We start from the raw sequence: 22,507 nt of genomic DNA on the forward strand, positions 1-22,507 counted from the left end.
ATCAAAGTGAAATGTATTTTAATAACCTGAAGAAAGATTAGAATCATCTTTTCCTCCTCAACCTTTTTCTGACATGTGTCCAGATTCCTGAGGTTATACAGTATATAACCTTTTCCTCTCTGTCACGCACTCATATAAATAACAACACCGCCTATACTGACTATAATCTCAATACATTTATACCCGGGCCGGATTTATACTTTTCATCCTGCAGAAATAGTTTGCCAGCTTCACTCCTCTTAGTAAATGTCATTCATAGCTCTGGGTGTCTGCACTGTTGAAAGGCCAAATCTTAATTCAATACAATAGGATGATTTGACGCCCTCGCTACTCACCGACGGGGTGGTAAGGAGTGGCACAGGAAGCCTGTTGACTTCATTAATGGCTCCCAAAGCTTCTTTAGCTCTCACACAGTGGCCCCTGGCACACACAACATTGTACCACTGCCACCGGGTGGCACCACTAATAGAGACAAAGGTGGCGATGTGCACTCAAATTATGCGATTGCCTCTGTGTGGTCCTTGAGGCCCAGTCAGGAGCTGCAGAAACAGTGGTGGGAACAGCAGCTCTTATCACGGCAGAATAACAAGAAAGAAAGAAAGAACAGTAGAGGAAATGATTGAAACGGAAATGTGCGTACGGGTTTTTCTCAGCCAGGCCAGGTATTTGTCTGCACTAAATGAGCTCTGTCAGGAGATCTCTACCTGTCGCCTCTAACACCCTGCTGCGGCTCTAATGAGACAGTGAAAGAGGAATTAGATGGGAAAAGTGAAAGAACAGAGGAGTTGCATAGGGAGAGAGATGTCTTTCTGCACAGCAAAAATGACGGAATGATGCATATTGCAAGCAAAAAATGGCAAAACTAGAAAATCAATGGACAAAGAAATGAAGTAGGACCATGAGAACAGAAAAAGGGGACTTAGGAAAAAAAGCATGAGCGATGCAGCAGTTGATGAATAAGGAAGAAGAAAGGGACAATTGCCCAGAAGTAGTCAGGCTTTTTTTTTTTTTGATTACATCGAGTATATTCTTGCTTTATCTGACTTGATAGAGGAGCCTTTCTCTGTCCACTTCCACAGAGAAGTGCCACGGCTTTCATCCATATTTTCAGGAAAAATGGTGACATTAAATAACAATGTGCAAACAGCCTTTGCAGGGAAAATGGAAAACAAAAACATTATTTCTGCAAGGGCTCTTGTTTTTAGTCACGAGCAACAGTATTGTAAGCACAATCAAAATGTGCATCTCCATTACAGCCATAGACTGAATTAATTATGTTGGAAACACTGATTACAGGACTTCTCAGTACGCATGGGTTAAACCAGGACTTCACATTGGTCTTAATTGCAGACCTGTAACGTTTTGTGACGGCATTAAAGCATTTTGTGGTGACATCATTTAATAATGATGCCAATTTACTCAAAACTGTCTCGTTGCCGCTACTTGAAGATTTCTCCAGGACATTTTGCCATGATGACAAACTTAAAGACTCACAAAACAATGCCAGCCGAGTGCTCGTCTCAACAGCAACACATTCTGCAGCAAACACTAACAAGTAAGAGAAGTTTTAGAATGAACTCGGGGGGAGTAAATGAGAGAAACTGAGTGAGCTGTGAAAAGTCAAGGGGTCACCAATGTCAAGATTGAACCGGCAATCAGCCTGCAGGTATTTCAGACAACCTCATGACTTAGAGATTGAGACAGAGAGAGGGAGAGAGAGATGGAGAGGGAAGAGGAGAAAAGAGCAAGAGCGGAGGAGAGAAATGAGTCACAAAAGCTGAGCTGTGAGCCCCCTGCCTGGCCACAGTGCTCAAAGGCATCTCAGCAGTGAAAGCAATGATAGCAGGGGAGACCTGTCACTCACCCTTTGAAGCCATGGGGGAGATTGAAGGAGGAGAGGAGAACAGGTGGAGAAATGAGTTAGGAAGCCTCCAGACACTTGTCCCCTTTCACGTCCAACACCATCATCCCTTACAATAACATTCTTGTCCTTCTTTCTGCCTCTCCCCTCGCTTTTTCTGCCTATCTCCCAGCAGGGGGATAAGGTTGGATTAGTAGGCTGCACGGACCTGCAGGCAAACAGGTACCACACCTTTAATGCCACGGCGGTCACTCACCAAGCCAGGGGTTCCCTCGCGGCTCTGTCTGCCACAGTGTCAGATCCCAAGTGTGGGACTTGATTGGTGCTAATAGGAACAAAAATAAGTGCAGATATGTGCGATCACTTACACAATTTTTTAGTTTTTCTTGATTTACCTTAAGTTCTAAGTTACTTTGTATTGCTGCTGCGTGATCCAACTGCCCAGGCAATTTGCAGACTCTTTTTCATCCAGAGATACGTTTTCTTTTTTGTGTCCAACACGAGGTAGAGGCATCATCACCCATTTGCTCTCTGTGAGTTCTTCAGACATTATCCTGCTGTATTCTGACATGGCCTCGCTCGGACAGTCTCCGGACATTTTACAAGGGGGCTGGCAGAAAGAGTTTTGAGTTGTCACATACAGTCCCCCGGGATGTTAGTAGATGTCTGAAAGCAGCATCAGTCTCTGCATCACAGAGAATTGACTTGTGGAGTGTCTTTAAATCTCCTCTTTCTAATCAACAGCCAGAATAAAAGATCTGCGGAGGATTAACCTCAATAGAACCAGACTCAACAGGAGGGCCCATGTCAATGTCATAATTCGGTGTCGTTTGGACTCTGCCAGCGCAAGTAGTTACTTCCCTGCTAACAATGACATTTTCCCTGATATCCACCCACAAAGCACCTTCCTTCACAGTGCCGGCATCGAGGGGGGGGGCATTAATTAAAATCCTGCTGTGTAGCAGATATGCATAATAACAAACATAAAACAGAGAATAGTGAATTAAAGCACAGAATTAGTTCAGTTCCACTCTGTGGGTTTTTTTACCCCCTCATCCTCCTACAGAGCGAGAGGAGTCAAGCCGGAAGGAAAAGGGAAGGAAGTGAAGGGAGGGAGCATCTTTAATGAAGTGGATGAATATTTTACCTCCACAAAGGAAAGCAGTAATGCATTGTCTTTGTCGTACCTGCAAGATGTCTCCATTATGGCTCTTCTTAAAACTTGAAATACTGATCTATAAGTAATATGGCATTTGTCATTCTTATGAATCCTGGGATTGGTTGGGCTCGGAAGGACCCCCCCCCTTCCCCTATGGAGCCTTCATTTCTAAGAAATGGAAGGAAGCATTTGAAGAAGACTTTGAAATGGGACAATCTAGTCACTCCACTGTGACGCAATCAGTCTTGTGCAGCGTCCAAAGGTTGCAGCCCCGAAATTGAGACATGGCTCATATCTGCAGTGCTTTCCTCTCAGATAAAATAACAAGCCAGTCATTGATTGTCCCTCATAACCCTGCTGCAGGAAGGCTGCACAGCCAGACAGGCTTTCCACAGTAGAGATCCACATCCTCGTTAATACTCTCAGATTAATGTCAAATCATCCACACTCCCCTACTAGTCCCACACCAGTCCATCTCGCCTAAAGCTACGCATCGAGGCCAATGCATGTGGAAGTGAAGGGATTGTTCCAGCATTGACTGACACTCCAAGATGGATCCAGTCCACCTCCCAGCCCCCTTTTCCTCCTGTTATTCTTTCCTACTCCCTCCTCATCCCCTCTTTTCACTCTGTCTGCCATATGTTTCAGTGAGCTGGACAAATTTGGGCAATCAGACAGCCGCCATTGTATTGCTGTCGTTATGAATAGAGTGCGTGAAGAGATATATTGCCATTATGTGGTGGCGATTCGTTGTTCCTTTTCTTCCTGTCTCTTTCACAGCTAATGTTTCTCACTCGTCTCTGTCCGTCTGGCTGTCTCTCTCTCTCCTCCTCTGCTCTTCTTGCGTGTCCTGCCTTGCCTGGTTGAATACGTAACACGCCGCTGTGGTTTGACAAAGAGGGATGAAACCTGACCGAAGTGTGGCAGCTTGTGTTGCAGTGGCATTTGGCATGTGGCCGTGCTGTTGCTCCTCTAAAATGATTCTGACTGATATCATGAAGAGGGTAAGGACCCAGGGGCTTAAACAGGAGATCCCCGGAGATCCCCCCACGTGCATTTGTTGCTCCTAGTCTGTGATGCTTCTGAAAATGAAAATCATCTCCTGTGCAAAGTGTAAATAGGGAAAAGCAACAGTTGCATTTTGACCACAGTTTAACGCAAAATGAAAATTTTTAAAATGTAAACAAAAGTAAAAGCACCCAAAGTCAAAGCTAATTTCAATCACCTCTCTGGTAAAGTGAGGCCAAATATAACTGAGGAGAATTGCAGGATCTGAAATACATTAACATTTTCATAGTTAAATTGTTTGGGGTTACACAAATTCAACTAAACAGATTTCCATGAACTTTGGTGGCAGTATGTGTCTGTGGGAAGAACCCATTAAACTTCGGTGCAGATCCGGTTCAGGATCAGATCCAGCGAGATATGGCATTTCTCAACATTTTCACCTTTTTACTAGTGAATAATTAATGGATCTTTCAGAGAACTGATATCTGTGAGCTTAAGAAATTTGGTACAGCTTGATCGAATTTAAAAGGAATGTTGGCAAAGTGCTGTTAAACATTGAATATACTTCAAGACTCTACTTGTTATCTTTAAAACATTCTGTATTTATTGCAATCCTTAAACCAGACTTATTCATATTTATTGTACAGGACTTCTAGCCATGTTGATTGTAATAATGCTGGCACTGACTTTGGCTGCATGTTTCTGAAGATTGGTGGAATTCCTCAGACAAGTGTTGCGGTAATTGAAGTTTCCCAGCATGCTGTGTGACTTTGGATGACATTCTGCTCCAGCCCACTCACCTCGCTGTGGTTGTGTGACCCGTGTCTGAGTGCAGAGTGATACTTTAGTCAGCAGCTTATTCTGGCCTCTACCAGCAGCGTGTTGGTCATGGCGTGTGTTCCAGCCATGGTGGTTTAGTGTGTGTGCCATGCTGAACAGACTGCAGCTCTGCATGACTAGCCTCCGTTTTGCTTCCCCCAAAATCGATGGCATAGCAGGAAAAGACACAAATCCTTCAATCGTTCTCACAGTCTTTCATTCAGAATGCACATGCACATAACTCTGTCTCAATTCATGGGCCGCATCCTTCAGAGGCTGCATCCTTCAGAGGCTGCATTGAAGACTGATTGCATCACAGTGTTTGTTCCCTGGTGTGGTGTTGTCCACAGGGGTTAATTCTGCCTGTGTGTCCCGCACTTAGCCACAACCATCATCTGCACCAACAACGCTACATCAGTTTTACACATCTCCTGAGGGTTGACTGGTCTCCTCCCAAAATGTGGACAATCCATCTCTCCACTTGGTTTTAAGTAGTTTGTGCATAATGGCTCACCAGATTATCCAAAATCAATAGAAGTGCTCAGATGTGTAACCAGAAGTGCTCAATTACAAAGGACAATTTTCACAGAAAGAAGGTCCCAGAGGGGCCATAACCTAAACCTAAAATATGTTGCGTGTCTTTTTGAATGAAACTGACAAAATTGTTGTTTTATTGTACAACACAACACAAACAGTTTAAGCACAGGTCTCACTGTTATATCTGTAAAGTGGCACATTTACTGTTTGTGAATGCGATTCTCCGGCATTACATTATTACCTGCCTCAAATTGGATTCCATGCAGAGTCAGAGGAAGGGCCGTACTTTCTGTGTGCTGTTGTGGCGTGCAGTGCCAATGTGAGGAAGCTGAGAGAGGCTTCTCCTGTGGTTATCACACCGGAATGGTTTCCCCTGTCTGTGTCACACCTTCTGCTAACTGTTAGCCCCATGGAGAGAGAGAGAGTCACTCTGGGCACATTATTTTTCATTGAAAGATTCAAGGCAGAAAAACCCATTTGCATATGAGGTGTCATTTATTTTTCTGCAGAACTGTCTTCCAGATTTCAGTATTTCAACATGATATACTTAAATATTAATGTCAATAAAACAAAGGATGGTCAGCCACAAAGCATACAAGGTCTGAACAGTTTCAAAAACTCCCCATAAATATTTTATTTGCCCCGAATGTGTTTTTATAAGAGTAAAGAATCAGAAGGAGAAACATACTTGAGGTGCATCGACTTTGTGTTTTTACTCCAGAAACCTCTGTGTATTCAGTGGTGGCACTGATGTAATTATCTGTAATGGCCACTAGGGGGATACAGTTTATGAGGGGAGTCCTTGCTTCATGGCGGATCAGGGTTTTCTCAATTTAATCTGCAATATATCATCTTTTCCACAGATACACACACACACAGATCCTGACACACACAGCCATTGAAGAAATATTTACTCCACACATTTTGCAGGGTGAGGAAGTGCAGCTCTGTGAGTCAAAAGTACGAGTAACTCTCCACTCTCTCCCCTGAGTGTCCTTCATTACCGTGTGAGTCAGTCCGGCCAGACATCCTCGCTGTGTGTGTTTGTGTGTGTGTAGACAGTGAAATGCCAATGCTGTCTATACACAAAGTATTTGCATATGTATGTAGGCCCAATGCATCTCTCACCTTCCCACCACTCTCAGGCAGAATGAAGTCTGTCCGGCAGTGGATGTCTATTGTGTCGTGCTAATGTGATAGCAGAGATTAGTATTGTAATCCATTTAGCATAGAGCAGCTAATCCACTTTATTGCTGTTGAAAAGAAAATCAGATAATATTGGCGAGCACGACTGACTGTTGCCGCCTTAATGATTTTCATCTGATGAAAAATTACTTTAGTATATGTTAATAATTACTGTTGGCAACAATGCAACTCAGATTAGTCATTTCAGAACAAATCAGATTCATTAGTTTTGGGTTTTCATCAAGGGAATTTAATTTAGTGCTTGTGCTCAGTCTATGCTTAGACTTTTTGTTTGTAGTTATAAAAAACACACCAGCGGTTTATTTAAATTCGATTTTAGAGCTCTTCTAAGTTTGATATCAGGGGAAATGAATTCTGCTGTAAATGTTTTAAAATCTATAAGCCCTGGGTGACCCTGCTGTGTTAATAAAACAAAAATTACAGTGTAAAACTACTATTCAATACGTATATGTGCAGATTAACACCAGTAACTCCCCTGGCCTCTGATTTGAATCAGTCCCTCGTGTGTTCCCTTCCAGTCCCAGTGTGACTAAACCAGCCAGTGTTGAATGCTTGCGGATACGCAGCGTGTTCCCTGGTGGCTCATTTGTTTTGTTGGTGGTCAGATTGGGGATAATATACAGGAGCTTCCCCTTGAAGCCCCTCAGCTCCCTGGTGACTGTGGATCCGTCCCAACACAATAAAACTCTACATTCAGCCACTGCCATAGACTGTCTGCCCTTTAACTCTGCCCCACAATTGACTCCACACTTATATGCAGCGGGCATAAGCTGACACACACACACACACACACACACATCTTCACATACATGCACATACACAGCCACGCCGTGTATTGTGCGCATACACACAGTGCTTCAAATTAACTCACTTGATTGGGCAGATTAGATAACCCCACCTGCTGAATCTGGCCCCGGTCGCATGGAGCTTTTCTTTCTTCCGACCTCCCTCTCCTCTTACTCTATCTCCTATGTGCCTTCTGTTCTTTTCTTTGCAGCTGCCCCTAGTGCATACAATAGTTCCCAGTGAAAGTGTGTGAGGCTTTGATACATGGAACTCAGGGTCCTTTGAGATCAAGATCACTACACAAGCCAAGCAGGAGGCAGAGCGAGAGAGGAAGAATGATGGAGAAACAAAGGACGAGGGAGAGTATGGGTGAAATCAGGGTGAAAGATGGTGTCTGCTTAAAGAAATGTCGTGTTGTGAAAGTGGATATCAGGAGAAACGGCAGGAGCTGGGCAGGACTTAAACTGCAACTCTGCGTACTTGGGTTTCTTATTTTCTTACCACACATTGTCTAAGCAAAGACAAAGAAAAGTTGAAGTTTACAGGGAAGTTGATTATTTGGTTTGTGTTATGATGCAGAATCGAGTGAAAGTGGATGTGACACATGCAATCATTTACTGTAAAGAACATGCACCGTGTTTTTTATTTTTTTAAATCAGTTTGGTTGTGATAAGAAAGATTAAGCTTTGAGTGACACAGAGTGCAGCAGCAGCTTTGTTAACTGTTTCAGTTTCACTGCATTAAGAAGCTTATTTTCTCTGATCATTGAAGCCACATCCAAACAACAACATGCCCGGAGTTTTCAAAGTAAAAGCAGTTTAGACACAGGCGTATCTGCAGAATGGTTGATGCGCTTTCAAACCAAAACAAAGTAGTGTGAATGTAGCCTAACATTTGACTCTTTGGTCTTAACAATAAATAAAATATCATTCCCCTCCAACATGTCAAAGACAACAATTTCTGTTTATAGGGATCAGTTTACCAGCTTAAAACAGTTGAGGCTTCTTGACCTTAAGGAGACTTTACCTTAAGGCCGTTCTGCAGACAGAGTTTTTAATGAAATGCTGACAGAGGCAACACAGAGACTATGTTGTCATCTGCGTTTTATAATTCATTATGAAGCGACTCACCTGTCTGCTCGGCCATCTGCTTCCTGTCCAATTATCTCCTGTTTGTGCCTGTTACCTGTGAACCCTCAAGTGCTGAAGAGCACAAAGAACCACTAACAGTCATCACAACTTTAACAAGACTCACTTTATACCTGCACGCAAGCCCACACGGGCCTCGGGGTGTGTGTGTGTGAACGTACGTGAGTGTGTATTCTACAGGGTGCTGAAAGATGCTTGGGTAGGTCTGTGTGAGATCTGAGTGTTACTGGGAAATTACAGCCAGAGAAAGGATCATCTGGAGTGTGTGTGTGTGCACATGTCTGTGTGTGTGTGTGTGTGTGTGTGTGTGTGTGTGTGTGTGTGTGTGTGTGTGTGTGTGTGTGTGTGTGTGTGTGTGTGTGTGTGTGTGTGTGACAGTGTAAGCAGATGTTCAGGCACAACCCAGAACATTTGTATCATACCACCAAGTGTGTGGGGCCAATTCTGTGCACTTTCTGCTGAGTAAACACACCTAGGGGCCCACAGACCACTCCTCTCGCCCAGATGCCTAATTACCATAATCACTTTTGAACCGCTGAAACTGTGATAGAGAGAGATGAGCTTCTCACATGCGGCACTGAAAGTCATGACATACGGGAAAATCCTGCAGCGGTATCTGGTAGATGAGCAATTAGGCCAAATAATAAGGTTTGAAAGTACCTCTTTAATGACACCGTGGATCCTGATTGCACACTTTGCTGCTCTAGACGCCACCTTTGTTTCATCCTTGTGAAAGACAGTGTTGCTCTGTCTCATTTTGTTTGCTTTTATTCCAGTCTTATGTTGGCATTCGCTCTGCATGCCTTCTGGGATATCACTGGTAACATATTGTGCTTGATTGCTGTTGAATTCAAACACGCTCACCAAATGGGAAAATATCCCTGATCCAGACCACAGCAGTGCAACTTCACCACATCTTAGACAAAGAAGCACTTGTTTTGTATTATCAGTAATCTTCTGCTAATTTAATGTGGATATTGTTAAATACATTCCAGTAATTCTTATTTTCCTTCTTTGTTTTTCCAGATCCGGGTTGATGGCTCCTCTCGCGCTCTGCAGTATGAGACGGTGCAGGCGGTGGACAATGGACCCATCCTCCGAGACATGGCCTTCTCTTCCGATCACCACTACCTCTACGTCATGTCCGAGACCCAGGTTAGACACACACATCAGCTAAATCAATATCATCACAACTGGCATTTATCTTTTTCTTATGTCAGAGGGTAGAATAACCTTGTGTGTGGAGGATTTCGTTACTGCCTGGCTGCTGGAGAGAAAAGGATGAGATGGACGGTTGGATTCTATGAGCGTGTCTTATTTTTATAGAAACAGACTGGGTTGAGCTGGAGTGAATAACTGTGTTGAATTATGGGGAGAGAGGAGAGTGGTCTTAGTCTGTGTGTGTGTGTGTGCGGCATAGACACATTCGCACATAACACACTATCTCTCTTAGTACCTTTGATGACATGGAATGTGGTGTGAAATAGCAGCACTCTGTGTAATGGACATAGACACAGAGAGACTGTGAACATCTCTATCAGAGGCAGACCTTCGCTAAAATAGCTCCACGGAAAGCCCATAACACACATGCTGTGGTCACACACACACACACACACACACACACACACACACACACACACACTCACACACACACTCACACTCACACACACACTCCGGTGACTCACTGTGTTATTAGGTATTCACTTCCTCTTTCTATCAAACACAAAAAGATACACAGCCACGAGCCTGTATTTACATTTGTTTTTTAACATGTGGTGAAGTAGTAATTCATGTGAGGTGGAATAATGAGTTGTTTGTCTAGGCCACTCTTTTTCAAATCTTCTAATGACTAAGCATAAATTACCTTGAGCCAAGAACGAGGGATGAAAGTGTAGTTTATTTTTGTTCTTGTTCATTGTCCTCACAAAGAAGTTAATCCCAAACTGCTTTCAGACGTCCAATGTCCGAGTCATTTGCGGCAGACAATCTCCGCAGTTCTCCTGCTAGGCAACTTATAAAAACTCCTGACAATGTCCGAGTGACAGATGCAAAACTGAAATTTAAAAAAAATATGCAAGGGCTTTTCTTGAATAGGGTCGAAAACAAAAACACGTGATCTCTGCAGTGGAATGTATGTGTTACCTCCTGTGTGCTTTATCCAGGCACCACCCCTCGCTCAAATGCTCCAAAATCTCCTGCTGCGTTCGTCGCGTCCTGATCCTGAAAGGCTTAGCTTAGTAATCAAGTCATGGAGGCCAAATCTGAACCCATGATGCATATGTCTCTCTCTTTCAAGTTCATTTTAGCTCTGCTCATTGTCTGTTATTAATGTGAATGTTAGAAATGATATTGCAAAAGCTCTGAAGAACAGATAATATGCATATCATCCACTCTCTCCCCCTCCTCTTTATCTCCTACCACCCATAATCACAGAAGGCTGCTGCTGTTTAGTTGGCAGCGATAGCCCAACTCCCCCTCTATATCGTCTGCAGCTTGCAGAGGATTATAGACCTCTCTGGCACCATGAAAGTGTCATTATTTACTAATATGTGCTGCAGTTTAATTGTGTGCATATTTTAAGTGCCCAGATTTTCCAGATAACTCTTCAAATATCAGACAGACAGTGAGTTGAACTTGCCCTTTCGACCACGGCTCTCGTTGCCACTCTTCTGGTCTCAGTCGGTTTCTCTGCAGAGAGAGGGAGGAAGGAAAAGAGGGAGGGAAAGAATACGGGTACTTAAGATGCCATTTTGTCATGCTATCCAATTACCACTCTTTGTGCAAATCTGTTGACTAGCAATGTGAGATTTTCTTCTTTCATTTTTATTGCAGTGTGTATAATTGGGCTCACAAAAGATATTACAGAATAACTAATGAATTATTAGGAACACTTAATTTCCATTTCTTCCCACTTCCCATGTTAGACTCTTTTATGTCTCACTATTATCTCCCAACATCATTACAAATTTAGCATTTTTAATCTGCACGCCAATTAATTTCTATTGAAACCTGAGTTTCACTGTCCAAAAGTGTGTGTGAGGCCTTCTTAGTAATTAGTCTATTAGCCTAGTTAGAGGGCTGACCTCCACTAACTGTTTAGGAGGAACATCTGGGAATTAACCGCTCCCACAAATATAGAAAGCAGTTAATGAACACAACACATACACACAAAAATATATTTTACATTCAGGTGTGTGCACAAACACACTCATTCAGTGCTAAATGGTTTACAGAAAGAGATGAATGGAGTGAATGAATAAAGCATCATCCATTAAAACCCTTTTAATTTTGTTGACTTATCAAAACGTTTCTGCACGGTGCTGAAAGTGTCATAACAGGAAAGTGCCAGAATTAATTTGACTGATCTTCATGATCTTCAGTTCTTCATGCAGATTCAGACGGCTGATAAAAACTCTGCTTTATAACTGTGCTGGTCAGAGAGTAACACATTGTTCTACCATAATGATCAATTGGTCGACCAGTATTTGGATCTTAATGTCATCTTGAATTCCCTGTTTGCTTTTTTACCTTGCATTGGCAGCCAGGTTCAAAGGTCATGCTTGGTCACTCTTGAAATACAGTGCAGCGCTGCTTGCCGGATCAGTGCGGTGGTTTAGAATAACATCTTGCGCGTACACACACATACATGCTCCCAATTCCCAGCAGGGGCAAATGCTATTAAAGCAGCCTGCGCTGGTCGATATCAGAAGGCCACCTGCTGTTTCTAGGGCCTGGGACCCAGACAATCAAAGAGAGAGTGTGATAGATGGAATGGGGTGAAAATACAAAAAGAGGAAACACATGATAGAGAGAGAGAAGAGGAGGGGGCCCACAACAGGAGGCTGAGAGCAGGGTTCGTCGATACAGCTGCTCCCCTGCTGTTGTTAGTCTTGAAACTCTCCCGTCCAGACCTGGGGTCGACCAGCAGAAAGACCACCTCCAGATCCTGCCCAGCTGGAGTGAGGATGTTCTCCACTTCATTCTGCTGCCCTCCTCACACCAATGCATCTCCACATGCATCTTGAGCGACCACTTTGGGTCTCTAAATAAAAATGCACATCATTGCGGTCTGCACAGATCTGATGTGCTGTTGTTTTGAGCCAGTCTAACTATGACAGGCAGGTCTGTGCATTTCTGTTTCTGAGTGAATCAATGTGCTGCACATAGCTCTACGATGAAATGATAATACGATTTTACCCCGTTGAAATTGTAAAAAAAATCAACATGGGGCCTTCAGTGTTGATATTTTGGCAGACCACCACAAATAAATCAATGATTGGTGTAAAAATATTTTCGGTTTTGAAACTCCAGCAGGCCAGGGGACATCAGCTGAGGAGGCTGACCTTCAATATGGCTCAAGGACACAGTTGCGTTCACGCTGCTAAAAAATGCGGCGATGTGTGTCTCAGGCCACCTCTGAATGTGGCTGGATCTCAAACTTAGTCAACCCTGAACTTAGAGCTGACCACTTCAGATCAGCCACGGTGGACGTTAGTTGTTTTCTGAACAGTGCCTGAGAGTCCGGTACAGCAGAGTGAGGATCAGACTGAGAGGATGGAGGAAAGATGAGGAGCTCAGATTGGTCATCGTCGTTATTATACATATCCAGATTGAAGACACTGCGTTCGATTTTTCTGTGTTTTTGTTTGAATACTGATAAATGGTTTTGTTAGTTTCCACACTTCAAGTTAATACCACATACAAAGGTTTGAAGTAGAGGCTTGGGAGCTCTGCAAGTGTTGAACTACATGTTTGGGGTTTAGAGACTACAAAGACTATTTGGAGATCAATATTAGTAATGAACTTAAACCAATGCAATCATTGTCCTCACTGCAACCATCCGTCGTTTTAGAAAGTAACCATGATGACTTGCGTGGGCTATAAAATGATTTCTATAAATCTATGTCCTGTGATTTAGGTGAGTAATTTTACAGTACAAAATGTGGGCAATAGGGACAACACAGTTTGATAATATTAGATACAGCATTCTAGTTTTGCAGTAGTGCACTGCAATCAATTTTGTATAAATTACAATGGCAGGAGCACTGGCACACCGTGAGAGAGTCGTATAAATCCAGTTTCACGGATGGAGCATCATGCTGAGAGTCGCATTGTACCCTGCTTGTCTCTGTTGCATTATACACTCATTAGAGAAGGACACTGACCAAACACAACAAACACACAAATATCTACACTGAATTACACACAGAAAAAAATATCTGTCATTGTAATTGTCCTCTGATACCTTTTTTTCTCATTGTTTCTTTCACTTTTCTTCTTTCCTTGCTGCCTCTTTTTTCTCTCTTTTGATTGTGTTGTCTTCATTTTTGTAAGTTTTTTCTTGAAGGATTATAGTTTTTTTTTTATTCCTGCAGCCCGTATTCATTTCTAAGGGGATTTGTAAAGCGAATGAGGATCCAGGCTTTTGTGTCTCTTGCTCCTCCTGCTCCTCTTTCCCCGTCTCCTTTCTCTCTATCTTAATTTCTGACCCACTCTCACTAGCCATTGTCGTTTTTTACCCGGTACCATCCCCCAGTTCTCCATTCCTTCATTTCTTTTTATAACCATTACTCACTAGCAGAGAAATCTGTCATCCCTACCCTCTCATTAATCCAGTGATTGCTGTCCTCTAATTGGATCGTTCTCTCTCTCCCTCTCCCTCTCTCTCGCACTTGTACACACACTCCGTCTCACACATTCAAGTCATCTTATTAGTGGGTTAAATAGATGTTCGGGTGTAAAGAGGACATTCAGATTATAGAGCAGGCTGTGATTATGGATGTAAGGGTTGCAGTTTGAGTGACGGGGACAGGTCAACTCCTCTGGTAATATGAGCTGCTGTGCTGTGGTTCACCGCTGTATTACGATCCCGTTAACACTGGTTCATCTGTCCAGCACAATGGAAACATCTGGGTGGAATGAATGGGGTGGTGTCGTCGGAGGTCATTCCTGCATCGGTTCTGTATGTAAATTGAAGAACAAATCACACTCGCGCCAACAGATGGTTCATTTTAATCAGTGTTAAAACCAATTGGAGAGAAGAGCCCGGAACACTTATTGAGGAATGGGAACCTAGCACACAGGTTACAGAGGCGGAAAATATGAATAACTTATGCTGCAATTGCAGTGCAGAGGTCTTGATTGTTTTTGCAATGCAGCAAACAGGAATGTAAAAAATACAGTGAAGACCTTGACTTTTTCCTCCCCACGTCCAGATTTATACACATATGGGAAGTATGTACTCTGCAAAGCTCTCACTGACTCCTCTCTCTCATTCCCCTTCACCCCACCTCCCATCTGACAAAACATTATTATATTATACAGTTTCAAAGCCAGTAACACCACAGGGTACAAAAGTTTTCATCCACAAACCTTGACTCTGCCCTGTCTCTTCCATATCTTAGCTAATATACACAAGCATCCAGTGTAGAGAGAGTTGAACCATTAACCAAGGAAGGCAGAGTCAAAGTAAGTTTGACCGTTTGATACATTCTGGTGAAAACGGTAAATTAATAATACAAAAATATAAAATTAACCACTGCAGTGTACATATTTGCATTGCTATTAGATTGTACATGCAAAATGCTTTCAAATGTCATTTAGAATAAAATAATGAATAAAATATAATAACCACCTTAAAGGGGTGTAAATGTAACTCTACACATTCCCTCCGTGACTGGGATCTACGAATATGCTAATATTCAGAAACCAACTTGAAGATAGACAATAATAAGTCATAATAATTTCACTTCACATTCTACATCAAGACCAAAAGCTGTTGTCACATCAACTTAAGATATGTTACTTGGCATCGAGGCATCTACAGATGGGTCACGAAGGAAAAACTAACATAAAGTGACTTAGTTAGATCTTGGGCTTTACCGCGTGCAGCTTATCATATGATTCAAATGATTTTCATCCATTCGGTGCCCCCTTGTGCTCTGTGGATGGGGGCATTGTCATCTGTTCCTCCATCTGCGATTGCAATCCTCCATGTTTCCCCTTCATGTCTTTTGTGGCCTTTGCTCTGAAACGCACAGTGTTAGGACTTTGCGTTTCTAAATGTGCAGTCAAATGGCACAAAAACAACTTCTGCTTTTGTAGTTGGAGCCGATCATGAGAAAGTAATCGGGCTAAATATGATTTTAATAGCAGAGTGCATTACTCTGCAGTTGGCTATGTTGGGACTTGTGTTCGAGGGCATTTAAAAGCAGTTAAAGCGTTTTTGTTTTGTCTTAGTCATTTAATCCGTCCAATGTTCCACTGTCATGCGATTACCCTGCAGCAAGCCAGGGAACATATTAACTCACTCTGCCAGTAACACATCACTCAGTCAGTGGTTAGATTTTATTCACAATGTCTCTACATGGTTTTCTTGCTAAAGTACTTTTTTTACACATATACTGGCTTTTACATTCAGCATAGAATTTGTTGCTCGAAAGTGCTGCTACTGCCACACTCAGGGCGCTAAATTATTTATATTCAGTGTAGCAAATGCAGATCTGTAAGTGTGAATTATTGAAAATGTGTACTATAGTGGGGTGAGATCGTTCAAAGTCAAATGCTCTTTTCTGTTTTGAACCCCCCGAGGGGATTCCGACAAGCCAATTTGTGGGAGTATCGCGTCTTCGCATCTCATCAAAGATGTTTAATACCGGCATCCTTTAATTTCTATCAGCGGGAAACTTTTTTACCGCGTCCCTTACAGTGTGGCTTCCTCACCCCTCCAGTGTGTGGCTGTGAGTTATAAAGGTGTTTAGATGTGCATATTATGTTGCGTCCCAGTTTAGCTGCAGGCCGCTGTGGTCTAACAAGGCAAGCGAGCAGAGCTGATATGTTGCCGCCATCGCTGCCTGACACAATTCTGACAAATGTCAACCAAGTGGGGCAGACAAGGTTGGAGTGAACTCTTGGTTCACTCAAAATCCTTTTTTGAAGTTTTACCTTTGTATTCTCTCCTTTGTTCTCCCCCTCTCTCTCTCTCTGTTTCTCATTATATTTCTCAATCTTGTGATCCTGCCTCTCTCCTCATTGCAGACGGTTGTGAATCTGCAAACCCATTCTGCTGTAATACTTTATGAAATGTGTCGTGTGAGTCATCATGAGCTTCTTCTGTCAATATTTTTGCTCGTGGAAACAATCCAAACTGTCAGTGTGATACAGGCCTTATTCTTACCCTTAATTATTAAAACAAGATGATGACAGCAGAATAAAGTTTTCTAATAATTGGGTCGGACCACAAACTTTTCTTGACATTGTCGCTGTCCTCTACGTGTGTGGCTCTGCTTTTTTATCCTGAGATATTTGTTTTCGCTTTGTTTAAGTCCTTTTGGCCACTGTTGTGTATTAGAAGCATCATTAATCATTGTTGCTTAGCTTAGCATGCTTCAGCTTTTGGCTGCTTATTTGGTAAACATAGCAATACCAAAGATGACAGATGGTTAAATAAAGCAGAGTGTGTTCCATGCAAGAAATTCTAATTCACAAACTGATTCAAGCTTGTTATCTGCTGGTCTCTCTGGAATAGAAAGACAAGTGAAAATGATTGATTGCATCCAAATCATTTGTCATGTGCTGATAAACCTGACAGCAAATGTTTCCCACAGTGGCGGGGCGGGGCTGTTGACGGTTGATTGTTGTCACTGGTCGCCGGTGCGTTCTCGTGCACACGCTGAATGACAGGTACACAGAGAGAGTCGTTGTTATGCCGAGTTCTGCCTGGTAAAAACTTCATGGATTTTTTTTGACAGTCTGCCGATGCGGCGGGACTTCTCGTGTTGCTCCTGATGGTCAGTCTGACTATGACAGACGGGTCCGTTATCTGTGTTAGACAGTGGAGCAAGGAGAGGCTGAGCGAATCAATGAGCTGTGCACAGCTCTCCAATGAAGCAATGGCACAAGACATTACTTTAGAGATCTTTCATGTCATTATGAGATGTGTAAAAATGTTTTCATGGTTTTGTTCATTAGGAAACTGTGGCGTGGTGTCTGGGTAATTAATGGGAAACGCTGGAAAGGCTTTGACCTCTGAGAATGTCAAGTGAAAAACAATATTGCACTTGCATCCAGCGGCCCGCTCTGCTAACAGAGTTTAATATAGTATGTTGGTGGTTGACGTATTGAGTGGTGCGTCAGCTGTGACGAGGAGGTTGATGTGTGCCTTGCTTCATCTGACTCCGATGTCAATCCCTCCTCCATCCAGTCAGAGAGGAGAGAGGTGGGACACAGGAAGACAAGATAGACACCAGAAAATAAATGAAAGAATAAGTATTTTTGAATAGATATGAAATGATAGAGAAGAGGACAAGAGACAGGCTTAGACAGATTGTTATTTTGCCATTTGTAACATATTTCCATAGATGTGCAAAAATGGTCTCTTCAGTGTAGTCCACAATTCTTTCTTATCCATTCTTGGGGGCTGGTAGATGTATGTTTTGGGTCATTATTTCTACTATTTTCTATTTCCTCATATTCAATCCAAGGTCAGTTTTCCAGCTTGATCCGGGCCTTAAACTTCAGCTCTTGATGCAGGTTTAAGTGACAAGGCAATTTTAATTTTGACACCCAATATACATCAGATGTACAAACACTTACAGCCACATCTATATTGAGGTTGTCATTTACAAAACATGCTGGTTCACAGGTCAGGAAAAGTTATTTGTTTGTCCTTTAAGAATAATAATTTCACTTTATCAGACTCAATGATTGGAGTCCATTTGCTCACAGTCATCAGTGACACCTGAGATGTCTACTGCCATAACAGCTAACTTACAATATGTTATTAAAAGTACAAAGAAACACTGCATTATATGCATTTAATCACATAATTAAATTATTGTCTGCTTCCCCACCAATACTGTTGATACACTGGCAGCATTGTGCTGAACTAATGAACAAACTCAAACCAGGGAAGGAGAAAAAGACGAAGCTTGCCTGGGGGAAGAAGAGAAAAGATAAGAGAAGTTCAGTGTGGCCCACAGGCTGTAAATCAGGATTGGACTATCACTTTAATTTCTCTCTCTCTCTCTCTTTCTGTTCATTTGGAGCGGTGAAGTTTGGCTGCAGGTTGAATCCCTGTTTAATTACAAGTGGAGGGGGAAGGAAAAGAGTAGGATAAAGAGAGGAATAGATATGAGGCAGAAGAAGTAGTTGATAATAAAAGTCTTTGCAGATTTAATAAATGATCACTTTCCCTCTGCAGGCTCACTCGAAGGCCTCTGGCGTTATGTAAGGAGGAGGGAAGATGGAGAGAAGGGAAGGAGAGGAGAGGAAAGAAACACAGAGTCAAGCCTCATCAATTCTATCGATGAACATCTTGAAAGTCTGAATACGCTCCTCTCTCTCTCCTTTTGACGTTCATGTCCTACAGATACAATAGATTCAGGCTCAGACTTTCTGCATATATATAGACCCTATATATAATTTGATGCAATTGTGCCATCACAGTAAAGTACGTGTTCATCTCTCTCCCCACACATTAAGGCATCAAGTACTCCTGTGATCTGTGGCTCTTTTAAAAGCCTGATTATTTTCAGCAGCTTCCATCTCCCCTTATTGTGAGTAGAGGGAGAGTGCAGGGTTTAATGGCTGTCATTTGCTCACCTGAAACTGGAGGGAATTAGAAATGCCATGCACCCTGTCCTTTGTGTTTATCCCTGCTGATATGATAGCACAGCTATAGTGAAGAGACAGTGAGGCGTAATGGTTGCCTCTCTGGCAAAAGCCCACAAAGAAGATAGCATGAAATGAATGTGATATCGAGATGAGAGAGACAAGGGGTGCATTGGGTCGTTTAGCCACCAAATCCCTATTTTTTATTTATTTTTTGATAAAAGAGGGGACAGAAGTGTCGAGAGAGCGAGCGAGAGAGAGTACTAGAGAGTGAGTGGAGGCTCTGGAGATGATGAATGTATGATCTTATACACCTCAAAGCTTTTGAGTGACGGGGACAGACAGACGGACAGAGACAGAGAGAGAAGGAATGATATCAGGAAGCACGCTCTGGAACAGAGGACTCACATTGATGCCCACCGCTTCTGCCGAGCTCTGAATGCGCTGCGTGTTTGTCTTGTGTGTGTGTGTGTGTGTGTGTGTGTGTGTGTGTGTGTGTGTGTGTGTGTGTGTGTGTGTGTGTGTGTGTGTGTGTGTGTGTGTGTGTGTGTGTGTGTGCGCGTTTTATCTGTTGAGAAAAACCATTTCCCAAGAGGCCGGCGTCTGAGGCCTCGATAGGCATCAGGGGGCCCTTTCCATTCTACAAAGTTTAAATCTGTGTGTGCGTGTGTGTGTGTGTGTGTGTGTGTTTGTGTACAGTATGTGTGCACATGTGGGTGGTGTGTGTGTCTGCCACCATTGGAGTGTTAAATTATAAAGCGTTCAGATATGGTGGCATTGTTTGCTACAGTTCTGTCTGGGTGCTTGGCTTTTATGGGAGATCACAAGGTGACAAAACCACTCGATGTGGTGACATGGTTACGCAGATTACATACACACACACACACACACACAACACACACACACATGCACACAGGGAGATTGTGGTTTCATATTGTCTCATGATAAGGCTTTGGCAGATGAAATCCCTCCATAAACTAAAACTACGGCCTCTCTCCTCACTGACTAATGGGTTGTATAGCTGGGAGTGGGCCGAGGCAGCGGCGGATCTTACGAGGACGAGCAGGGTTGGCGGAGAGAGTGACAGGGAGGGAGGGAATCCATCATGTAAAATGCAATGAGGATCAGTGTTGAGTTTGATCATGTGCTCACACACTCGCACCACTATCTCTGTGGTTCCATCTCGAACTCATTTCCTTTATCTGCCTTATGCAAATACACTCGTACACAGGGGGGAGGGCAAAACATACCAGCTGATTCCTCTTCCGCCAAAGTACGCACACACGCTTAACACACAGAGATGCACTTGTATTGTTTCTATTCTGTAATAGTATGCGGGGTTCCTCTTGACTTTGGCAAGGAGATACACCCCCTCTGAATTGATTCTGCTGCGTGTGTGTGCATGCACACGCTCACATGACAGCCAGTGTGCTATTTATAGAATTGAAGTGATACACAGAACAGAAGACACATAAATGTAGAGAGCAGGAGAGAGGGAATGATGCACAAGTGTGTATGTATGAGTATCTCCGTTGTGACTTCAGAGACGATTGGTGCTCTCTTTGTGGTTCTCGTGCTTCAACGTGCACACGTGTTGAAATGACTTCCACAGTGAGCGTGTACAAAATTTGTAACACTGACTGTGTGTTTTTATTTGACAGAGGGAGAGAGAGAGAGAAGCTGTTAGGCAGAGATGTGCTGTGTGATAGTCTGTGTGTCCAACAGAGAGAAGTGCCGTCAGTGCCAGGCTGTGCTTTAGAGATACCACTGCGCAAAGGCATTTCTGATCTCTCATTACATTCAGTCATGCCCTACATTGGATGGTTTAATTACGGCCCTTTTCATACCCTAAAATATGGAGTTTAGTCAGTAAAAAGTGCTGTGAAGAGATGCATAATCACTTATAATAAGAGAGTAGTATGCAAAAGAATTTGATCCACAGAACTTATTGGAGGTCTGAATTCACCTCACAGCTTGTTATCACTGCTATAGTGCCTTTGAGCAGTGCATTAAGACCATCCATTCTCCCCTCTGTCCTCTGACACGAGGTTCTTCATGTACTGTGCTCAATGGAACGCCATACTAATGCCATGCTTGTCTGCTCACCACAGTTGTAAGCCACGGTTGTCTGAGCTACCTCAGCTTTTCTGTCACCTCCAAACAGTCAAAGACTTCCTGTCCACAGAGTTCAGCAGTTTCACAAACACTTATACTAGCCTGTCTTCTACCAACAATCATGCCGCTGAGATCATATTGTTTTCCTCAACCAGATGTTAGATGTGAATGTCAACTGAAGCTCCTGAATCAGATGCTTGCACAGTTGCAGGTTATTTCTAATAAATTGCTCGTTGTGATTTTAACTATCTGATATTAATTGGCTATGATATTGGGTTTAATTATGCCGTGCAGGAATTAATCTCCTGTACTATATTGTTTTGCGTTGCTACACAAAGTCAGTTACAAATTAAAATGCTGTTGTGGGTAATTTCACACAGTTGGATGTAATAATCAGTACATGTTCTGTTACTATTGCAGACGGCAGGTTTTAGTGTATTTAAAATGGATTTTAAAACTTTTAAAGACTGAATTTGTAGTTATTGTGCAGATACACTCACCCACACACACACACACAGAGCTTTGCCCTCATCATAACCCAATATTGGTTCCACACTGATGATGTCGTCTCTCTTTCCCACCTGTCGTCGGTGAGTAGCCTGAGTGACAGCGGTCATCCGCCAATGACGGCACATTAATCAGAAGTGCCAGCAACACCTATTATTGCACCCTGCCGTTGCCATGGTGACAGGAGGAGGAGACGATTGAGATCCACCTCAGCTTTGTTCCTTATGCACAGTCACTCTAGGCCCATGCCAATCAGTGCCAGTCAATGCCAGTTTGAATTGGCAGGGCCATACATCATAATAGATGGACTGCTGTCCCAGGTGACCCCATGTCTCATACGGAGCCAGTGGAGGAAGATAGAAACTGTCAAAGTGACATTTTTATGAAAATCTGGCCTGATAAAAAAACTTACTATTCTGAAATTTGCTTGTTATTTAGTTTGTCTTGTTGTCTTCAAAGTTTATGTGTAACATTCTCCCTCCAGCTTTCAGCTTCGGTTACCAAATCAAATAACAAATAGAGAAACAATTAGAGGAGTAAGGAGTCACCCATCACAGCATTATTGATATTTAACAGAAATGAATTGTTCTTTCCCACACATGTTTTTCCACATAGTTTCTGCTTGCATGCAACAAGTGAAAGCCTGTGCTTCTTCTTCAATGAATAAATCCGTTCTATGGACACTCAAAATATCAGCTATTGTCAGACAATTCCTGCAGCCAGCACAATCATTTCCACTCTGTTTCTGAG

The 22,507-nt window shown here is 42.8% G+C and overlaps 1 protein-coding gene across 2 annotated transcripts in view; it reads left to right on the top strand.

Moving 5' to 3' along the window:
- plxna4 (plexin A4) overlaps positions 1–22,507 on the top strand; it is a 217,180-nt gene that overhangs the window by 120,261 nt on the left and 74,412 nt on the right. For both annotated transcript variants that reach the window (XM_020092318.2, XM_020092317.2), the window contains exon 4: positions 9,551–9,679. In XM_020092318.2, coding sequence (XP_019947877.1) covers positions 9,551–9,679 — 129 coding nt within the window. The remainder of the gene's footprint in view (positions 1–9,550; positions 9,680–22,507) is intronic.

The sequence above is a fragment of the Paralichthys olivaceus genome, chromosome 23 (assembly GCF_024713975.1).
Source record: "Paralichthys olivaceus isolate ysfri-2021 chromosome 23, ASM2471397v2, whole genome shotgun sequence".
Taxonomy (NCBI): Eukaryota; Metazoa; Chordata; class Actinopteri; order Pleuronectiformes; family Paralichthyidae; genus Paralichthys; species Paralichthys olivaceus.